The following is a 22760-nucleotide window of genomic DNA, read 5'->3' as shown; positions in this document are numbered from 1 at the left end:
ATATTGTTAACAGATTTTTTTTCTATCTTATCGTTTATTTCCAATGTAGAAACTGTATAATATTTCACATGACTCACTGTTTGCCTCGATCCTACTATCCCCTTTTCATGTTTTGTTAGGAGGTCCCCCCGACAGTTGTTACTTCGGGACCTCCGAATGTTGTACTTATACCCATCTTGTATTTCTTTTGTCAAAAATAAATATTGATTGATTGATTGATTCTTATGGATTAGGATTATGTTAGCGTTCTTCCAAGATTCCGGTACGCTTGAGGTCATGAGGCATTGCGTATACAGGGTGGCCAGTTTCTCTAGAACAATCTGTCCACCATCCTTCAACAAATCTGCTGTTACCTGATCCTCCCCAGCTGCCTTCCCCTTTGCATATCTCCCAAGGCTTTCTTTACTTCTTCTGGCGTTACCTTTGGGATTTCGAATACCTCTAGACTATTCTCTCTTCCATTATCGTCGTGGGTGCCACTGGTAATGTATAAATCTCTATATAACTCCTCAGCCACTTGAACTATCTCATCCATATTATTAATGATATTGCCGGCTTTGTCTCGTAACCCATACATTTGATTCTTGCCCGTTCCTAGTTTCTTCTTGACTGCTTTTAGGCTTCCACCGTTCCGGACGGCATGTTCAATTCTATCCATAATAAACTTCCTTATGTCAGCTGTCTTACGCTTGTTGATTAACTTGGAAAGTTCTGCCAGTGCTATCCTAGCTGTAGGGTTAGAGGCTTTCATACATTGGCGTTTCTTAATCAGATCTTTCGTCTACTGCGATAGCTTACTGGTATCCTGTCTAACGAAGTCACTGCCGGCTTCTGTTGCACACTCCTTAATGATGCCCATAAGATTGTCGTTCACTGTAGGCGGCCGCATTTCAATGGGGGCGAAATGCGAATACACCTGTGTACTTAGATTTAGGTGCACATTAAAAACTCTAGGTGGTCAAAATTTACGCATACCTCCGCTACGGCGTGCCTCATAATCAGATTGTGGTTTTCGCACGTAAAACCGTATTTTTAATTAGGTTTTTATATAGCATCTGGTAAGGCATATGCAGCAAAACTGCAATAATAAACCAAAATAAAATATTTCTGTGTGCCCCGAACAAATGTAATTGGGGATGTTCTTGTTCAGTTCTAAAAACCACTGAACCATTTACCTCTAAAAATTGTTTTGTGTGTAGAAAAGAAGATATTGAATAGTGTGGAATAGCCTTGATTACGTTAATGTATCATACCTTTCCCATAGGAAGAAACAAAAACTTGGGGCAGTGATACAAAGACGTAACAAAAAATTGGCGTAACAAGATAGATGGGACAGTTGCCAACCTTGAAAATACAATAATTGAAAGTCTGGGCTTTAATTACATGGCTTATGGATGTGGGTGACTATGTCAGAGTAAAAAAATAGGGGTGTTTTACATGAGGTATGCTTTGATGGCTTAGTTCGAGTTCTGTCCTTCCACTTTGGCGATCTTTCCCAAACTTGGAAAATATGCATTTTGCGACAAAATATTATCGTGGGTGACACGGATGACATGGGTGCTACGGGCAAAAACGAACTCGCAGACTGGTTTTAGGATGGAGGAGTCCGCGGAACTAATCGTTGCTGTGCATCTTGCCGGCGTCCCTGACTTGTCGGTTGCGGTCGCTAGTTGCTGCTTTCCGCGCGATCAGCATAGGCCAAGAGAGGCTCTCGGTAACTCTGACGTGCCTAGGTGGCCGGTGGGACAATGAGAGCACACGGATGGCACACATCAGCGTCGTCAACAACTCTATCCGTTTGCCGTATCACCGAAGAGGTGGCGTCATGGGTTGGGGCGGACACACTTGCAATACTGGTAAAATTATCCAAGCCTCCGAACTTTGGTACAAACCTCATTTTCAGCTCTTCAATTGCTCGGAAGTGTTGCTTCAAACAGACAGAATGCTAAGATCATCTTTCTTTACAACGAAGTTATAAACGCCTGCGGCGATTTATTTAAGGAGATGTCCTACGTTGTCTTCGTCGGGCATGGTGGCGCTGACGATTCCGCATAGTTTGAAAACAGCCTCTATATAGGCTGTACACATTTCTTCAGGTCACTGAGCTCTTCGGGAAAGCGTGTGCTTAGCCTTCTTTTTCTTAGAGATGGCGTCCACAAAGCACTTTGTAAATCCTTGTGGAAAATTATCCCAGCTTGTCAATATGTTATCGTGGTTTTCAAACCAGAGGACCGCGGTTCCAGCGAGAAAATTAGACCACGTTATCGAGCTGCTTCGCGATGCTCCAGTGGTGGTGGCGATTCACTCTTTTGCAGTACTTCAGCCAGTCGTCGAGTCTTCGTCCGCCTTCCCCGAAAAGGTGGCCGTCGCCACCGTAAAACCGCCGCCACCTCCCGCCGCGTCTATAGATAGGCCACCTCATCTTCCGAAATTTCACCTAATCTAATTCGTAATGGTTGGGCTCGTATTTGCCTCCTGTCTTTGTTATGTTCCTGGTGCATGTTTTTTGGCAGGGGGAGATAATCAGATTTTTCGTGACTTCCCTATACATATCGACCTTTTGGGTGGGGCCTCTACCCGGGTTTATTTAAAGTTTGGTCAATATGGCTCTTCCTTTCCTCGTGGTGCTAAGTCTCTCAATTTGAGAGGTTCGCACGACTTGCACCAGTTCTTCCCATGTGTTGTGCACCACTAGAGCCATCAGTCTCTCTGTGGATGTGCACATGTGGATGCACATCACGCAGCGGTCTTTTACGCATTTTCTCATTAGAGGATCAATCCTTGCTCTTTCCACCGCTTTCATATGGAGATATGGCGTTGCGTAGCTCACCTGGCTGAATATGTATGCCTGTATTAGTTTAATCAAATTTTCCCCTTTAACCCTCAGCCTTTGCTGGCTCAAGGTCTGCATCGCGTGATTCTTCAGCCTCTTGACGGTCTCGCCATTATGGCTGTGTGACTGGAGAATCAGGCCCAAGATTCTGATTTTCTCGACTATTGGTAGCTCCTTACCCGCCACTTTAATTTTGATATCCGACAGTGACTTGCACTTTAAGTGTTTCGGATTGCATAATATAAACAATAATGATTTCAGCGGCGAGCACGCTAAGCCTCTCTCGGCCGCGTGATTGACTGGAGCAGGCTTTCGACGGCTGAATGACTTCCCCGGTTGAACCAAAATCAAGAAAAGGGCTGACACTGTGGTATAAATGTTATAAACAGGGATAAGGTGCCTCAGAAAGGCTGGCCGACGTTTCGTTAGGAGCACCTATCTTCGTCAAAGGTGGCCTCGTCATCCTCGGCACGTTAGTTTTAAAGGGTTAGTACAGTGACTTCACGTGCGGTTGTTGTCGGTGGCGGCCGGTTGTAAAGGGAGGCACTTCAAAGAGAATGAGCGCTGTCGCCTGACGTTTGTGAGCGTGGTTCCCAAGACGAGGGGACAAGACCGGGATAGCAGGAAGGCGGGGAGAAAAGAAAAGACAGAAAAGGAGGGAAAAAAAGGGGGGGACACCAAGTGAAAAAGAAAAAAATGAAAAAGAGGGGCATGGGAGGGTGTTAGGGAAGCGACAGGTTTGGGAGCATTCAGGGGTGTCGTTGGCGGCATGTTGGTGTGGCTTTAGAAGAGCCAGTCGGGTGGTCAGTGCGCGAGTAACAAAAAAGAGCCCAAAAGACATCAGTTGACAGAGTGACTTTAGTAGCGTAGCAGCAGATGCATCGAGTAATTTTGAAGGAGCTAAGATGGCGACAAGGAGTCTGGCGTGCAATGCACGGGGATACTTGAAGGCAGCGGCATGGTCTTTCAAGGGACGTTAGCCTCAGTAGCTCAACGTAGGTGTCGTTACAGCGGTGTACAGAAATGGTGATACCCTGTGTGGCTGAGGCACCGGAAAAGGTATCCTGGCGTCTGGGACTTAGAAATGTGTTGGTGAGGGTGTTTCAAAAACCTATATAATTAAAACAGACAAAAGAAGGGCAGGGGGGCTACCGAAACTGGAATAATAAATAGGAGGGTGACGTGCACAGAAGCGGGCGGCGGCAGCTGTACTTGGGAAAAGGGGGTCGTACAGTTGATATAAGTGTAAAAACATGAAATAGTATAATAAATTGAGCAGTAGACAGGAAAAAATGTTTACGAAATGGAGGAAAAGGTGAGGTTAGGAATTAAGGTTAGCTGGTGGCATAATGTGTTTTGTGCTTTGGTTGATGATAGGATAATTTCAGATTTACGTTTCCGCTTTTAATGATTCTGAGTTGCTACGTGCCAAATTAATTCCTGTCGGGTGTGGGCAATTAAAATTGTGTATGAGGTATAATTCCGTATATTTCCTTCCGCGAGGTGAACGGAAATGTGTTTGTAGTATATAGAGCCTTGCTTTGTCGAATATGTGACCATGTTCATTGGAGTGGCTGCCTACTGCTTTAAGTGAATTGTGTTTTGCATCCGCACGGATGCAAAACACCGTTGAGTCTTGTATGAATTTGTTGTCTAGTCTTGCCTATGCATTGTGCGCTACAAGCGGCACATTCTAGACAATAGACTACGTTGCGTGATGTGCAGGTGAAACCCGAATTTACCTTGTGTGAGTAATTCGACGCTGTACTTCTTACTGTAGTAGTAGATTGAATATGTTTGCATGTAGAGCACCTGGGGCGGCCACAGGGACTGGTTTCAAACTTCGTCTTTGTCCTTAGTTTGGCATGCACAATAATACCTTTAAAATTATAGTGTTGCGATAGTAAGCTGCTCTGGGCGAGTTGGGAAAAATCTGGAGTTTCTGGCCGCTGGTGGGAATTCGGTAATATTTACTGAGGATGTTGCTCACGTTTGGGAGTGCGTTTGAGAATTTAGTAGTAAGGAGAGGCGTTGTTGTTCTTGTGATCCTCGGGCGGGGCTTGAGGACCTAGGCTCGATCAACTTTTGTTGCAGCGATCTAGGCTTTTTGAAGGTCACTGTTTGGGGGGTTCCTGTTTCATCATCATCATCATCATCAGCCTGGTTACGCCCACTGCAGGGCAAAGGCCTCTCCCATTCTTCTCCAACAACCCCGGTCATGTACTAATTGTGGCCATGCCGTCCCTGCAAACTTCTTAATCTCATCCGCCCACCTAACTTTCTGCCGACCCCTGCTACGCTTCCCTTCCCTTGGGATCCAGTCCGTAACCCTTAATGACCATCGGTTATCCTCCCTCCTCATTACATGCCCTGCCCATGCCCATTTCTTTTTCTTGATTTCAACTAAGATGTCATTAACTCGCGTTTGTTCCCTCACCCAATCTGCTCTTTTCTTATCCCTTAACGTTACACCTATCATTCTTCTTTCCATAGCTTGTTGCGTTGTCCTCAATTTGAGTAGAACCCTTTTCGTAAGCCTCCAGGTTTCTGCCCCGTAGGTGAGTACTGGTAAGACGCAGCTATTATACACTTTCCTCTTGAGGGATAATGGCAACCTGCTGTTCATGATCTGAGAATGCCTGCCAAACGCACCCCAGCCCATTCTTATTCTTCTGATTATTTCTGTCTCATGATCCGGATTTGCCGTCACTACCTGCCCTAAGTAGATGTATTCCCTTACTACTTCCAGTGTCTCGCTGCCTATTGTAAATTGCTGTTCTCTTCCGAGACTGTTAAACATTACTTTAGTTTTCTGCAGATTAATTTTTAAACCCACTCTTCTGCTTTCCCTCTCCAGGTCAGTGAGCATGCATTGCAATTGGTCCCCTGAGTTACTAAGCAAGGCAATATCATCAGCGAATCGCAAGTTACTGACGTATTCTCCATTAACTTTTGTCCCCAATTCTTCCCAATCCAGGTCTCTGAATACCTCCTGTAAACACGCTGTGAATAGCATTGGAGAGATCGTATCTCCCTGTCTGACGCCTTTCTTTATTGAAATTTTCTTGCTTTTTTCTTTATGGCGGACTACGGTGGCTGTGGAGCCGCTATAGATATCTTGCAGTATTTTTACATACGGCTCGTCTACACCCTGATTCCGTAATGCCTCCATGACTGCTGAGGTTTCGACAGAATCAAACGCTTTCTCGTAATCAATGAAAGCTATATATAAGGGTTGGTTATATTCCGCACATTTTTCTATCAACTGATTGATAGTGTGAAAAAAATGATAGTGTGAATATGATCTATTGTTGAGTAGCCTTTACGGAATCCTGCCTGGTGCTTTGGTTGACAGAAGTCTAAGGTGTTCCTGATTCTATTTGCGATTACCTTAGTAAATAGTTTGTAGGCAACGGACAGTGAGCTGATCGGTCTATAATTTTTCAAGTCTTTGGCGTCCCCTTTCTTATGGATTAGGATTATGTTAGCGTTCTTCCAAGATTCCGGTACGCTCGAGGTCATGAGGCATTGCGTATACAGGGTGGCCAGCTTCTCTAGAACAATCTGCCCACCATCCTTCAACAAATCTGCTCTTACGTGATGCTCCCCAGCTGCCTTCCCCCTTTGCATATCTCCTAAGGCTTTCTTTACTTCTTCCGGCGTTACCTTTGGGATTTCGAATTCCTCTAGACTATTTTCTCTTCCATTATCGTCGTGGGTGCCACTGGTACTGTATAAATCTCTATAGAACTCCTCAGCCACTTGAACTATCTCATCCATATTAGTTATGATATTGCCGGCTTTGTCTCTTAACGCATACATCTGATTCATGCCAATTCCTAGTTTCTTCTTCACTGTTTTTAGGCTTCCTCCGTTCCTGATAGCATGTTCAATTCTATCCATATTATACTTCCTTATGTCAGCTGTCTTACGCTTGTTGATTAACTTCGAAAGTTCTGCCAGTTCTATTCTAGCTGTAGGGTTAGAGGCTTTCATACATTGGCGTTTCTTGATCAGATCTTTCGTCTCCTGTGATAGTTTACTGGTATCCTGCCTAACGGAGTTGCCACCGACTTCCATTGCACACTCCTTAATGATGCCCACAAGATTGTCGTTCATTGCTTCAACACTAAGGTCCTCTTCCTGAGTTAAAGCCGAGTACCTGTTCTGTAGCTTGATCTGGAATTCCTATATTTTCCCTCTTACCGCTAACTCATTGATCGGCTTCTTATGTACCAGTTTCTTCCATTCCCTTCTAAGGTCTAGGCTAATTCGAGTTCTTACCATCCTGTGGTCACTGCAGCGCACCTTGCCGAGCCCGTCCACATCTTGTATGATGCCAGGGTTAGCGCAGAGTATGAGGTCTATTTCATTTCTAGTCTCGCCGTTCGGGCTCCTCCACGTCCAGTTTCGGCTATCCCGCTTGCGGAAGAAGGTATTCATTATCCTCATATTATTCTGTTCCGCAAACTCTACTAATAACTCTCCCCTGCTATTCCTAGTGCTTATGCCATATTCCCCCACTACTTTGTCTCCAGCCTGCTTCTTGCCTACCTTAGCATTAAAGTCGCCCATTAGTATAGTGTATTTGGTTTTCACTCTACCCATCGCCGATTCCACGTCTTCATAGAAGCTTTCGACTTCCTGATCATCATGACTGGATGTAGGGGCGTAGACCTGTACAATGTTCATTTTGTACCTCTTATTAAGTTTCACAACAAGACCTGCCACCCTCTCGTTAATGCTATAGAATTCCTGTATGTTACCAGCTATATTCTTATTAATCAGGAATCCGACTCCTAGTTCTCTTCTCTCCGCTAAGCCCCGGTAACACAGGACGTGCCCGCTTTTTAGCACTGTATATGCTTCTTTTGGCCTCCTAACTTCACTGAGCCCTATTATATCCCATATACTGCCCTCTAATTCCTCCAATAGCACTGCTAGACTCGCTTCACTAGATAACGTTCTAGCGTTAAACGTTGCCAGGTTCATATTCCAATGGCGGCCTGTCCGGAGCCAGTGATTCTTAGCACCCTCTGCTGCGTCGCAGGTCTGACCGCCGCCGTGGTCAGTTGCTGCGCAGCTGCTGGGGACTGAGGGCCGGGGTTTGATTGTTGTGTTCATATAGGAGGTTGTGGCCAAGTACTGCACCAGGGTGGCCAATCTTGCTCTGGTGAGGGAGTGCGTTACCGGTTCTGGTCACCGGGATCAGGCCACACTCCACGCCTGTTTGTGCAATGTTATCAACACGCGGATTTTTTTTTAATCCGGTGGAAAATTGCCGGCACCGGGATTCGAACCACGGACCTCTTGCACGCGAGGCGGGTGTTCTACCTCTACGCCACCGCTGCAACGGTTGTTGTCACCTGTTTCATTGGGTTTCTTTAAGGTGATTGAGTCCTATAGTCTTGGTTTTCAACGCAAATGCGACGTAGTCGTGTGGCTTGGCCTTTGAAGATGCCTTGTCTGCAATCTCTGGGATGGTGGCTCGTATATTCTAGGTACTGTTGCGTGTCGAAAGGTTAACTATACAGCGTTGTCTGTAGTGCCCCATTGTCAATGTACATTGTTTTGTACAGGAAGTACATGTGCTCAGTTGAACATTCTTATGTGAATTTAATTGTTGGATTAAAAGAGGTTAAAAATGCTAGATATTTAGCTAGACTGTCTTGACCATGTCCCCATATTATGAATATGTCGTCTATGTATTGTAGGCATGTTTGGGATTTGTCAGTGCAGCGCGATAGGAAATATGTTTCTAGAATCTCTATAAATATGTTCGCGTAGGTTGGTACAAAAGGAGTACCCGTGCTTGTTCCCGTGTTTTCGAGTACCCGTGCTCATATCTGTAGGTAGTAACTCTCCTCAAATTCGAAGTAGTTATGTGTTAGAACTAATTGAAGCACAGAGAAGTAGATTTCAGTAGAGTGTTGCGCATTGTGTTCAGACAGCGTTAGTTTTATCGAAGATAAACCGTCGGGAATCTGTATGTTGGTGTACAGGGCCGTGACGTCTAGTGTTGCGAGAATTATTTTATGGGGTAGTGTGCCTTTAGAAATAATGTCCTCCATAATTCTCAGCAGGTGGGGCGTATCTTGTACAAATGACGAAATTCCTTTTGGCAGCTGCACGTGATGTAGTCAGCAAGTGGCCGTGTTACTTTGCAGCACCGCGGTGGCCTTTATGATAGTCTCGGTCTGTGAACACGGCAGGAACACCATACTTGACATCATCCTACCACTCTGCGTTCGTGGCTCTGTATTGCGTTGCCTGCGCGCGCCTTGTGCCTCGCGACGCAAAGCGTGGCATACTGAACAGTGGCGATGGTTCAGCAAGAGCTGAAATTTCGAAGGTCTAACTTTCGGTGGGCGCTGCTTGCAAAGTCAGTTTCCTGAAGGAAATACTAAGGCAAACTGTGACGCTGGTGTCTGTAGTAGCTGTAAGCGAGGGGGTTCAGCCAGCATGGTAATGATGGTTGGTCTGCGTGGATTTCCCTGAACTTTGTCCTAGTAGCAACAAACGGCATTGCGGCTCCGCAAGCAGTTCATTTTCAACAAAAAATCGCGTTTTAAGTAGGGCAAATCGCAATGACTATGAATGTGTGTAAATTCTTATTGCCTTCTAAATTAGAAAAAAAATATCACTGCTTCAAAATTTGGGCGATACGGGCATACAACGCATAGTACATCAAGCCACAATAGTGTCTGAAGCCGCAAGCACAAAGATAAAAGAAATCTGAAGAACCTACAAAACAGCTGAAGGATCCAAACTCCATAGTTGCCTCTACTAATGTCAGTACGGAACTGTATGAATGTCGGTACTGGTGCCTACTTTTACAACACGCAGACGTAGCTGTACATTATTGCAATCTCCCTGAAAACATTTTCCTGTCTCTCTTATTTTCAGGCCTACTCAAAGCTTGGGGAGCTTCTTGAGCCGCTGTTCTTCGTGCTTGGCGGAAATCCCTTTGCACTCAAACACTGAGACTACTGGTGAGCATTAGAGCTGTGGTGTGACAACTCCGGAGTTGGAATGATTCCAGAATGATTCCACACTTTTGAACACGCGGAATGACATGATAATGGAATGAAGGCACTGTCATGATGAGAATAACAGCGTTTATTGTCTAAATGTACAGACAGCCAACATGGCGGCATGCTCTTGTGCCTCTCGCGTCCGAGTGGCCGCTGCGTTCGGTGCACCCCCTGGGAGTACATCTGGTCCACCAGTGGTGGCGCTAGTTTCCGTCACAACACCCCTTCCGCTCCAAGTTCGAGCTACGGTGAATACCGTTGCAAGGGTTGGCGCGCTCTGATCGGCCGCCGAACCACCGGTGTCTGGGGAATAGTTGGGGCGCCAGAAGGACTGGCACTTGCCTGGTCACTTGGTTCTGCCGGCCATGGTAGCACACTTGTTTGCGAGTCATATCCCAGAGTGGCGGAACGCACTGGCGTCGTTGCTTCTTTGTCGTCCAATAATGGCTGCATGAGCGCTTGGGTCTGCTGCTCGTCGCCGCCGCCCCTTCCAGATATAGGCCAGTCGTCAGTGCCTCCGATGCGGCGCCGCAGGTGGTCTGCATGTCGGTTCCACACTGTGCCATCTGCCAGCTGCACTTCAGTTGATGAAGAACTGGTGGCTGCTCCAACGACTGGAGGCACCCACCTGGCGCCGGACCTGAAGTTCCTCGCCCAGACAGTGTCACCAACATGGGAAACTGGTTCCCTCCTAGTAGCAAAATCACTGTGCACCTTCTGCTGCAATTGTCGGAATTGCACCTTGCTGCGCAAGTCTGGTTTCAGCAAATCTAACGCTGTCTTCAGGCGTCGACCCATCAATAGTTCAGCCGGGGAACGACCGGTGAGGGCATGGGGTGTGCTTCTGTATGCTAACAGAATTCTAGCAATTCGACATTCAAAATCCCCAGGCTGCGTCTTCTTGAGCTTGTCCTTTACAGTTTGTACGACCCTTTCAGCGGCCCCATTGGATGAGGGATGGTATGGTGGGATCAAAATACGACGCACCCCATTGCGAGCCAAGAACGACTTGTAGGTTGCACTTGTGAAGGCCGGTCCATTGTCGCTCACGACGACGTCCGGTAATCCATGGCTAGCAAAGATGGTGCGGAGGCATGCAATAGTTGCCTCTGCCGACGGTGATGCCACTCTGACCACTTCCACCCATTTAGAGTATGCATGCACGAGTACTAAGAAGTACACACCTTGAAACGGCCCACGAAAATCAACATGTAGACGAGACCACGCTCGCTCTTGGAATGGCCATGGCGCCTGCTGCATTGCCCTGGGAGCTTTCCGATGTACCTGGCAGACCGTGCACCTGCCCACCTTCGTAGTGATGTCATCATCAATGCCCGGCCACCACACATGACTACGGACCACCAACTTCATTTTTTCCACTCCAGGATGACTCTCATGCAAAAGGTCCAACACTGCCGCCCTTAGTGATACTGGAACAACCACTCGGCTCCCTTGTTACACACAGCCCTCTATCACCGAGAATTCCTCCATTCGGTTTGCAAAAGGCCGCCACTCTTGCCCTGGTGGCAAGTGTTCTCCAGACCACAACGCCACACGCAAGGGAGCTAACACTGGGCCCTGATCGGTTGCCGACTCCACCACAGCTGCTGAGAGGACACCTGGGTATACACCTTCCAACATGAACACATCCTGAATCCTGGAATCCTCCGGCGGTACCCTAGCAAGCGGCAGCCTACTCAAAGCGTCTGCATTTCCCAAGCTTGCTCCTGGTCTGTAACATAATCGGTAGTTGTAGCCGCTCAGTGTCAGAGCCCACCTCAGCACTCTTGGTGAACTCTGAAGGGGTATGCGGCTCTCATGGCCGAAAAGTCCCAGTAACGGTTTGTGGTCCGTGAAAATTTCAAATGACCTTCCCCACACAAACTGGTGAAACTTTAGCACACCGAACACCACTGCCAGCGCCTCCTTATCTAACTGACTGTAGTTCTTTTCAGCTGACGTTAGTCGTCTTGATGCGAACGCTACAGGCTTCTCCTCTCCGGTCTGCAGCCGATGTGCCAGCACAACTCCAATGCCATAAGGCGATGCATAACAACACAGTAATAGGGGTAACTTAGGGTCATAATAAACTAACACCTCTGCAGATGTCAGTAACTGCTTACTTTGAGCAAATGCTGCTTCCTGTTTGGCCCCCCAGTGCCATGACGTGCCTTTCTTGAGCAAGACGTGCAATGGGTGGAGCACCGCTGACAAGTTCGGCAGAAATCTTCGGTAAAAATTTAGGAGCCCGAGGTAACTCTGCAACTCCCATGTGTCAGATGGGGCCGGTGCTCGTACAATGGCCTCAACCTTCTCAGGTGCTGGGTGCAGACCATGCTTGTCAATGACATATCCCAGGTACTCCGCGCTTGTTGTCTCGAACACGCATTTTTGGAGCTTCAACCTTAACCCTGCGCCACTCAGTCGTCGCAGCACTTCCTCCAGATTGTTACGATGGTCCTCTTCGGAGACCCCAGACACTAGTATATCGTCGAAATACACGACAGTCTGGCGGCAACCACGAAGCAGGCTCTCCATTTCGCGCTGGAAAATTGCAGGTGCCGATGCCACTCCGAATGGCAATCGGTTGTACTGAAATAGTCCCTGCTGTGTGTTGATAGTCACCAATTTCTTAGACTCCTCATCCAACTCCACGTGCTGGTATGCATCCCGAAGGTCCAACTTCGAGAACGTCACGCCTCCCGCAAGCTGTGCCCAGATTTCTTCGACCCGTGGCACTGGGTACGTCTCGATATCTGCTGCCCGGTTTACCGTGACTTTGAAGTCTCCGCACAATCTGATTTTCCCGTCCTTCTTCAGAACTGGAACCAACGGCGCTGCCCATTCCGCAGTGCGCACTGGCATAATGATACCTTCTCGCTGCAACCGTTGTAGTTCCTGCGCCACCATGTCCTGCAGAGCAAATGGTACTGGTCTCGGCCTGAAAAAACGTGGTGTTGCGTCCTCTGGCACTCTTATCTTGGCCTTCACTCCGGCAAAGTTACCGAGGCCTTCTGAAAACACCTCAGGGAATCGGCTTACCAGGTCCTTCACGTCATTGACTGCGTGCACATTCAGCAGACTGTCGAGCGGCATACCAAAAGCTTTTGCCCAGTTCCTCCCCAGCAAGGCCCGCGAGCCGCCTTTGACGACGAACAACGGCAGTCGAGCGTGCTTTCCTCCGAATTTGGCAATCACTGTCGCCTTCCCCACGACCGCTGATTGATGTCCGAAGTAGCCTCTCAGCTTGAGGTCGGAATTTTCCAGCGCCATCCCCGGAAACAGTTTCGTGAACTCCGCCTCACCAATCACCGAGTAGACGGCCCCCGTATCAACTTCCATGCGTAGCGACTGACCTTCCACAAGTACCGTGGTGCAAATAGGGGGAACCTTTGGCTCCAGAACGTTCACAAAGTCAGACTGTGGAACAGCGGCATTCGTCGAACCACCCTCTAGAGACCACAAATTGCCAACGTCTGTCTCTCCGGTTCCGTCGTCGGATGCTGCGTCTACCGGGTCCACGACCATCACCGCACGCCTAGGTTGAGATATGGCCAGTCCGACTCCCTGCCGTCCATCTTTATGTTCCGTGCCTTGCAGACTTGTTCCCGGTTCTTGTCTACTTGCGCATTTCTTTGCTGCATAGCCCCTCTTCTGACAACAAAAACACCGCAGATTCCTGAACGTGCACGACCGCTCGTGGTGCCGCCCGCCGCAGCGATAACAATCACCAACAACCTCGCCAGTCCTCGACACTCGGTTAATGGCCACCCCATCCGCCTGGCCGGTCATTACTTTGGCGCCAGAAACGGCGGCTTCCATGCTGGTAATGATCTTGACAGCGCGGTCCAGTGTTAGCTCAGACTCTTCAAGCAGGCGCCGTCTCATTGCCTCGTCCCGAATACCATGCACGATTCGGTCCCTCAGGTTGTTTTCCAATTCCCCGCCGAACGCACAAGGGTCCGCCAACTTACGCAGCTCCGCAACGAAGTCCTTGACTGCTTCGCCATCCCTTTGTGTCCGGCAATGAAAATGATACCGCTGTACTATCGCTGACGGCTTCGGTGCGTAATGATTGGTCAGCAACTGCAGACTTTCCGTGAGCGGAACATCACTTGGTCGTCGAGGTGCCAGTAAAAGTCGCAGCAACGAGTACGTCGATCTTCCACACGAACTCAAAAACACCGCACGCTGCTTGTCAACCGTGATGCTGTTGGCGATGAAATGCTGCTCCAGCACTTGCACGTACTCCTCCCATTCGTGTCCTTCCCCTGTAAATGGCTCCAACTTTGCCATCGCGACTGGTCGCCTCTCACCGCCCGGCTCCAAACTTGATTAATCCTCGTCGCCAGTTGTCATGATGAGAATAACAGCGTTTATTGTCTAAATGTACAGACAGCCAACATGGCGGCATGCTCTTGTGCCTCTCGCGTCCGAGTGGCCGCTGCGTTCGGTGCGCCCCCTGGGAGTACATCTGGTCCACCAGTGGTTGCGCTAGTTTCCGTCACAACAGGCACCAGTCAGACAGTTGAAATGTGAAAGGATTGGGAGCCCACGATTACAGAATGGAACTGGAATGGAATGGACGCACAGTCCTGGACTGCTAAAGGCTGATTTTGAGTGAGACAACCAAGCTGGTAAACTTTCTGTTTCGACTAAACTAGGCTTGGCCAATGTATTGTATCTTTTCTACCTGTTCTGTCAGTATTCACCCATACGTGACTCAGCGCCTCCCCTATTTTTTCAATGCCAGAATGATGTGGCCGATTTGATCGTTCACCATCCTCTCCTATCTTCCTTTCCTACTCCACCCCGTCGGTTAGCGTTAGCGCCTGCTTTACGGTCGTGGGGGAGAGTACCATCTGGGTGGCGCCTCACGACGGAAGTCGAAGGAAGGAAGTCGAAGGAACCTGACAGACACAGGGACGGAGCGTCTGGAATGCCAGTGGACGCAGCGCCACTGGCATTCCAGACGCTCCGTCCCTGCGTATGTGAGGTTCCTTCGACTTCCTTCCTTAGACTTCCAGAACGCGTGACGCAAGCAGTCGTACCTAGTCGTACCATCGGGTTGACGTCACAACTCGGCAGCCTAATGAACGCACCAACGGCTCCAATTGTGGGGCGAACGATTGCACTGGCATTAAAAAAAAATAGAGGCGGTGGGTGACTACGTCTGCAGAGGTAATTATAAACGACACGGTAATCTGTGCGTCCGTTCTACATTTCTGAAGACCTGGAAAGCTTTCTGGCTTGCAAGGTTGAAGTGCCTTTAAAGTGTGTAACTTCTAGTTGTCAAGAATTATTCGGCTTAGCTAAGCACGCTTGACCTACAACTCAAAGATAGTGACCAAGAACCACGCGTCAAATGGTTGCAGCCTGCGCGAGTCCATAGTAATTTGGAATGCGTGCCACATTTTTTGCAATGTGTCGAGCATTCAGAATGCATGATAATAGGAAGTCAGAGAGATGTACTGAAAAAAAAAATGGTGCTCGGTAATAATATGCCAGCGCATGTGAAAGAAGAAGGGTATCGTCCTGCAATGCATATCAATGCGTTCTGTTTTACGCTAATGATAAAGTGAGAGAATATTCTAGCTGGACGTCTGACATGCACACCAGCGTTAGACTATTTTGTAGTTTCATTTACCCGTATACAAACAGTATCAGAAGAAATAATATCACAAGCTTCCCTTTTAAGAAACTGGAAGGCAGGTAGTGTTCATATCACAGCGTGCGATAAGACTGTCAACCACCTAACACGTTTTTGTCTAAGGTGAAGCTTACTTATGCGGTCATGGCTGGCCAGCTGTGAAATACCATTTAAAAAACCTCTTCACCATAACATCAGACATTAGTGACATGTGTGCCGCAGTGCTAAACTGAAGGAAACCTACGTAAAAATGGCGAGGTATGATCTCACTTCTAAAGGCATCTATCTTCATGAGCTGATTTTGAAGTAGCCGTGAGAGTGACTGAGTCCTCGCTCTGGTGCTTTGCACTTTTTTCAAGTGTGAACTAGGGAAGAGCTTCGGAAGAGGATACGGCATGACAGGATGCCACCACAAATTGATATGCTTGGGAGATTTTTCGATAGAAAGAACTGAATATATTTTACAATCACGACACATATTGGTGACTTCTAATCAACACAGCTGAAATATGTTTCTTTACGCTATTCAACAGGCAAGAGAATAAAAGTTACGTAACAATGCTTCGTGTATTTCTTTTTCCCGTCCTATCGTACTTGTGTTCGTGAAATAAGGCCCCTTATGTGTGGGTATTGTGGCGACTAGGCATGGGCTGTACCAGGAACAGGCATGTACAGCCGTCAGCACTCTTAACACGAATGCTCGGCAGCGTGGCCTGGACCGGCTTGGACTGACGCCAGCGCCGCGAAGTGTTGCGCTCTGTTATCTCGGCATGTTTGCGGCGGCTAACGATAGCTGGAGCACAGCTCGATTTTACTGCTCGTCTCGTCTTTTTTTTGTTCCTGTCCGGCGGGGGGAGTGCGCTCACTTGACATGTCCGTTTCGCCGCGTTTCGCTCGTGGCTGCGGTCTCACGCGCGTCCAGAAAACACGTTGTGGTTTGCTTATTTCGGAAAACCGCAATGTTGTAAAGGTTGAACAATAAATAAATCTGCAAATCCGATGGTACAGTTGTTCATGTTCTTCATTTCGTATATTCTCTGACAGCGCGCATAGGAGTGCTCTCGCAGGTTAGTGTCTGGCTTCCTGCTTACTCCACGCTGCACTGGCGATCCAGTGTCGGGGCGTAAGAGCCTGCGTGTGTCCTGGGCAAGAAAAACGCGTAGATGCGATGCAAACTAAGCGTTTAATGTCTAGTTATTGTCCAAAAGCGCTAAGTGGCATCTTGACAGAGAAGAAACCGGCTTTTTAGGTAACTAGAAAGACTCTGGCCATAGATGTAATGTATGGAAAGGTGGCATCTTATAGCTTATAAGGGCACATAAGGTAACTCGACGTCCCCGCCACATCTTGGTGATTAAACAGCGGGTTCCCGATCTTGTTCACAGTGTCATGCTTAACAATTTGCGATGCGCGTTTCCTTTATGTTTTTTTCGCTAGTTTTTAAAAATCCAAATGCAGTTAATATTTTAAATGGAAGTATGTACCGACACTGGATCTTCAGGGCTACGTGGACTAAACAGGAAGCCAGACACTAACCTGCGAGAGCACTCCAATGCGCGCTTCAACGTGTTTTCTGGACGCGCGTGAGACCGCAGCCACGAGGGAAACGTGGCGAGACGGACATGTCAAGTGAGCGCACTCTCTTCGGCGGTCAGGCACACAGCGAAAGATAAGACGAGCAGCCAAATCGAGCTGCGCTCCAGCTATCGTGAGCCGCCGCAAACATGCCGAGATAACAGAGCACAACAATTCGTGGCACTGGCGTCAGTCTAAGCTGTTCCAGGCCGCGTTTTCACAATTGCTAGTAGGTACAGCGTGGCGAGGTGCTTTTTATGGCGCTCGACGTTTCTGCGCAGGCGCGAGTAAGAGTGGGCGCGAGAGAGAAAATCTGGGGGCTTTTGCCCCTGAATATATGACTCAGCCTAGGCACTACGGAGGAGGCTTCTTAGCGCGCGTTGTATTCGTTTGTCCCCTAGACATGCCGGCATTGCGGAGTGCGGTCGAGTTTGTTTAGGCTCCGCCGCTGGTTGCCAGCGCAGTGAGGTAGTGGGCGCGGACGCCGCTTGGTGATCACTGTGTCTGAAGGGGGCAATGTTCTGAATGGTGTTGTATAAGTCGCGGGTCTCTCTTTTCGTCGCGACAATAGATCGAATTTTCTACAAGCGCTGCTCCAGGAGGGCACATGTAACCGGCCAACGGAGGCCTCAGGAGAGCACCTGAGGTTATATTAAAGCAGGCGGTGCAGGATCTTTGGAGCACCCAAGCGGTAGCGGGGGGATCAAAGCTGGAAGCAGGGCGGCCCGCGGGTTGGGGCCGCGGAGGCCGAAGCGTGCCAGGGGGTGTTCGCATAAAATATTGGCTGTCCGCGATAGCGGACAGCCGATCTTATACGCCCCTGGCACGCGCAGGCCTCTGCGAGCCCCAACCAACGGGCCAGTCCGGCTTCTAGCTTTGATGTTCCCGTTGCCGCTTTGGTATCCTGGAGGCACCGCCAATAATGCCAAATAATGGCACGTTGTTTTCATGAGTAAAAACATGATTGAATAAATATAATTGCGTCGAACCGCCAACTTGCAATGCTAAGTTCAGCACTACCACGCCCCCGCGACTTCTGCCGCCTAGGGACAAGCGCATACAACGCGTGCCAAGAAACTCCTCCGTAGTACCTAGGCAGAGTCGTATTTTCAAGAAGCAAAAGTCCCCACACTTCCTCTCTCGCACCCGCTCTTACTCTCGCATGCGCGCAAACGTCCGTCGTCTCCGCAAGTGCCACGCCCCGCTGTACCTACCTGCAATTGGATATATGCGTCCGGGCCACACTGCAGAGCGTTCGTGTTAAGCGTGCTGACGGCTGTACTCCACCATATAAATGTTCCCACAATGCTGCTTTGAAGATTCCCGAACGCTATCGCATCACATAGGCATATAGATTTTTACAGAAAGCGAATTTGACAAAATACTTATTTTTAAACTGTGGATATTCGAGTCATTACGGTCGAGGATGCGCTGTGGAGATAATAGGCCACAACGCAGGTTTCTTGGGCGAGGAAATTTGAAGCAACATTATCTCTGACTTTTTTAATACTTCAAGGATACATGTTTGGTTAATACAGACAGATAAGCGTAAGTACTCTAAAAAATAAAGAGTTAGCGTTCATTTTCGGTAAATGGAGGAGTGAAAACAGTTCGCCCAAGCCATTCGAGCATCGGGAATGATGCAACTCTCACCATTCAGAAGAGTTAAAAGGAGAGTGGAATTACGGGGGGATGTCCACTCACCGGAATGGAATGGGAATGCGATGGAGGGCTCCACATCGCAACTCAGGTGAGCACTGCTATCCGATGTATCGTGCGTTAATGTAGCTACAAAAATAACGGTAACAGTTCTGATAAATTTCTTTAGCATACAACGGCTTTCCCGAAAAATAATATATCAGGACAGCAAGAAGGTGTGGAGGTAGGGTCGAAGGGTTCGAAGGGAATAAGTGGCATACTGTTCACGGCTAAATGAGAATCGGCATATTACAGCGAACGGCACATGTTAGAGCATATTACAACGCGCCAACCGATTCGACCGCGTCCCTTCGCAGCCAGATGTCACCCGCCACGATTTCCAAATGGATATGGCGTTGCACTGCCGAGCTCGAGGTCGGCGGTTCGATCACGGCCGCGTTTTGATGTCAGCGAAATGCACAAATGCTCGTCTGCTTAAGGTCACGTTAAAAAACCCTGGGTGGCCAAAATAACTGCGGAATCCCTTACTACGGCGTGCCTCATATTTACATCTTAATCAGATGCCACTACTATTGCGACAAGTTTTAAACGTCTGTGGTGATAAAAAAAAATAAATACTTGAGAAAAGGCACTTTTACTGCGGCAGCATTTAAGTGTTTGAAACTGGGTTTGCCTTGTCGGTTCATTCTGTTGCGCTGACGACGGCCGTTGTTGCCATCGACAACACACAATGATAATTTTATTTCGTTGTCAGGCCACCTCATCATCTCGAGCTTTAGCACTGCTACAGCAGCAGCAACAACAACAACAACAACAAAAAAAACACACAGTTGTCCGTAATCGCCTTCGTTAGGGATTTGAGCCCATTCTAGGAAAGCAATGTGCTTTCGACAGTCAAGCGCATTGAGCTATCACCCAGTTTCCTTGTTTAATGCACCAATAATACACAATGTGCGCTGGGCAATTAGTGCGAGGTGTTGCGCTCCACGCAGGCTCTGAGAGCAGTGGCGGCTGTGCATCTATTTTAGAGGCCACAAGGAGCAATACTGCATGGACAGAGGCGTTGCTTTGAATAAAAATTGGTTAAAACACCTTGGCGGGCTAGTTGGTTTGAATGCATGATAGAATGTGTAAGTGCGTCTGAACGAGGACCTAAAAAGAAACAGATACACACAGACAGCGCTACTTTCAACTATAGGTTTTATTTTCGCACGTATCGTACATATTTGCCAAACGAGGGGAAACAAGCCAGACAAAAAAGAACGTTCAGTGATGCATGTCGATGAACTGCACACATGTCTAAGGCATTATCAAAATATGTACTGTAATAACAATTAACCGAGGAATCGTATCCTCTTTTCAGATAGTGACACTGATGGCTTGCTCACCCATCTTCCCTTTAATTTACAATTTCATAGGCCTCTACAATATCCCTTGCCATTCTATTATGAGCCCTATACAGCATCGAAGTGCTTAGGAACTCATGGCAAATTATTTTATTCATCATACGCACTTTGTGGTAACCAACAGAAGGGAGAACCGGGCTAGTTGGTAATGTGTCATTACGACTGCGACAGCGTAAACCAAGGCGATGGCAAGAAAGTGAACGGGATGGTCGCTAACTTTCAACTTGGCCCATATACACACCAACCTATATGTAAACTGGTAGCGAAGCTTCCACAGAAGCTCACATGTCACGAAAATAACGGCACGTGGCAACCGTCGCCATATACGTATCCGGAGACAACTAACAGCATGCAAAAAAAGTAACATCACCAGTGGCTTAGCTAGGTCGTCTAGCAACCGGGACCCATAGGTCTTCTGTCACCCCCCCTTGTGTAGCCGGCGGAAAGAGGGCCTATTATCTAGCTTTCAGTATTGTATAAAAAATTCCCCAAGATAATTTCTCACACAATCAAGGCTACACTTGATTTCAATCAGCCAACGAGACAGGCTGGATTCAGGAAAGGATATTCTACAGCGGATCACGTCCATGTCATCAATGCAATAATTGAGAAATCTGAATTGCAACCGACCTCTCCATATGATTTTCCTAGAATTTGGAAAGGTATTGATTCAGTTTGGATACCAGGGCTCATGGAGGCATTGCGTAATCATAGAGTACATGCTGGTTAATGTCTACAAAGACTCCACGGCTACTTGCTTCTTCCCAGGAAAAGCAGTAATTACTGATCAAAAAAGGGGTCAGACAAAGAGACACAATTTTTACAATGTTATTGCATGCTTACAAGTTTTTAAGCTTTGAGACTTGGAAGCCGTAGGAGTTGGGATTAACAGAGAATATCTCAGCGACCTTCGGTTTGCAGATGGCATTGTCCTGTTCAGCAACACTGAAGATGAAATATAATAAATGATAGAGGACCTTAATAGGAAGCTTTAACTCGGTTGCTCCTGTCTAAATACATGTAAAATGAGAATTCGTCTTTCTGGACAACCACTGCACCAAGTTTGACGAGGTTTGTTGCATTTAAAAAAAAAAGCTTAGTACCTAGTGAGTGCTGGTTTTGAATTTTCGATTTAGGTTGTCAATTTAAATAAAATGACAAAAATTGAGAATTTTCAAAAAAAAAACGATACTATCAAGTTTTCAGCTCTGCAACTCAGCAACAAAAATGGTAATACAACTCCGTGAATTGCATTTAATAGTACATTCCAAGCAGACGAAACTGATTTATTACACATAAATTTTTAAAAAGATCACTAATATGGAAATACAGATTTTGCAGAACGCTTGTAAACAAAAATATTTTTTTACCTGTTTTGCACAAATTCATAGAAAATAAACGTCATTGCTTGGTATTTGTAGGTCTCATTTGCCCTGCTGTGACGGTTGGCCATTGTGCGGTGTCTTGTAGAACGTGCACGAGAAAGCGCAGGCCTAAACTGGCGTGTGCATGCTCACATATACACCGGCCAGTTTATGCATCAAGCGCGTGCGCTCTCTGCGACAGCTTTGTGGCACTCGAAGGTTTGCATGCTTGGCGGTGGTCGCCCTGTCGCATTTCTGCGACGCCTTGGCAGAGAGCGGCTGGGCGCGTTCGTCGCCTCGTTCCTCTGCGTCATGGAGTTTCGTCTGGCTTGTTTACCAAAGCTTCCGTTACGGCGACTCCTACACTGCTAGGGATCTGTATGATTATTTATTAGTGTAATTTTCTATATCGAGAACACAAGCAGCATAGCCGCCACAATGTGAAGGTCGCGGAAAAGAAGCGACGGCATAGCTCATGAACATGCAGCCTCGTTTACTTGAGGGTGCATACTCAAAAAATGTCAGATCTGGCTTTGCGCATTACCACGTCACTTTCAACATTGCTGGTAGTACCGTTTTTCCATGCGCCTGCAGATTTGTCGATGATTAATTGTATTATTTGTGAATGGTCATTTTATTTTTTTCTTTCCTTGTTACATCTACTCTTTCTATCCTTAACTTATGTTTGTATTCACTCTTTCTTGGTCAGTAGGCAGGCGATGTTCCTTTCTCGGTGGCACTTGCCAGCCTGCTCCCTCCACATTTCGAATACTACTACTACTACTACTACTACTACTACTACTACTACTACTACTACTACTACTAATAATAATAATAATAATAATAATAATATTATGTCAGTGGCGTTCTATTTAATATAGCCGTCTTTCTGTCAGTCGCACTTGTATTCGTTTGTGTTCCACTGCCATACTCGTAGACGCGTACCAGCTAGCCTGACCGCACTGATTACTTTACGATTTGAATCACACACCTTCTTTCTACCTCTATTATGGCGTTTTGCTTAAGGCAGTTCTAATGAACTAACGACAATGTCACAACTCTCTCACTCTGACAATTCCAGCAGTCTGGCCTCCGTGCTACTTAATCAATTTGTTCTTCGATTTACTGATTGTCTTTCATCTCATGGACTCTTTGACTGTTCTGATTGAAGCTTTCAATAAATGAGCCTCCTATCTTACGCGTGGATCACCATTAAAAAGCCCAAAACCTTTCGTTGTT

The 22760-nt window shown here is 47.3% G+C and overlaps 1 protein-coding gene across 4 annotated transcripts in view; it reads left to right on the top strand.

Annotated features, from left to right (window-relative positions):
- LOC139055355 (urease accessory protein UreD-like) overlaps nucleotides 1-22760 on the top strand; it is a 91705-nt gene that overhangs the window by 66994 nt on the left and 1951 nt on the right. For 2 of the 4 annotated variants that reach the window (XR_011511700.1, XM_070532788.1), the window contains one exon: nucleotides 9740-9825. The exons of the other annotated variants lie outside the window; for them this stretch is intronic. Coding sequence is in view for 1 of the 2 variants with exons in the window: in XM_070532788.1 (XP_070388889.1) it covers nucleotides 9740-9817 (78 nt within the window). In the remaining variant the exon portion in view is untranslated. The remainder of the gene's footprint in view (nucleotides 1-9739; nucleotides 9826-22760) is intronic. 4 annotated transcript variants of the gene reach the window in all.

The sequence above is a fragment of the Dermacentor albipictus genome, chromosome 2 (genome assembly GCF_038994185.2).
Source record: "Dermacentor albipictus isolate Rhodes 1998 colony chromosome 2, USDA_Dalb.pri_finalv2, whole genome shotgun sequence".
Classification (NCBI taxonomy): domain Eukaryota; kingdom Metazoa; phylum Arthropoda; class Arachnida; order Ixodida; family Ixodidae; genus Dermacentor; species Dermacentor albipictus.
Note: the sequence above shows the minus strand (reverse complement) of the source record. Positions and strands in the feature narration are given on the sequence as shown.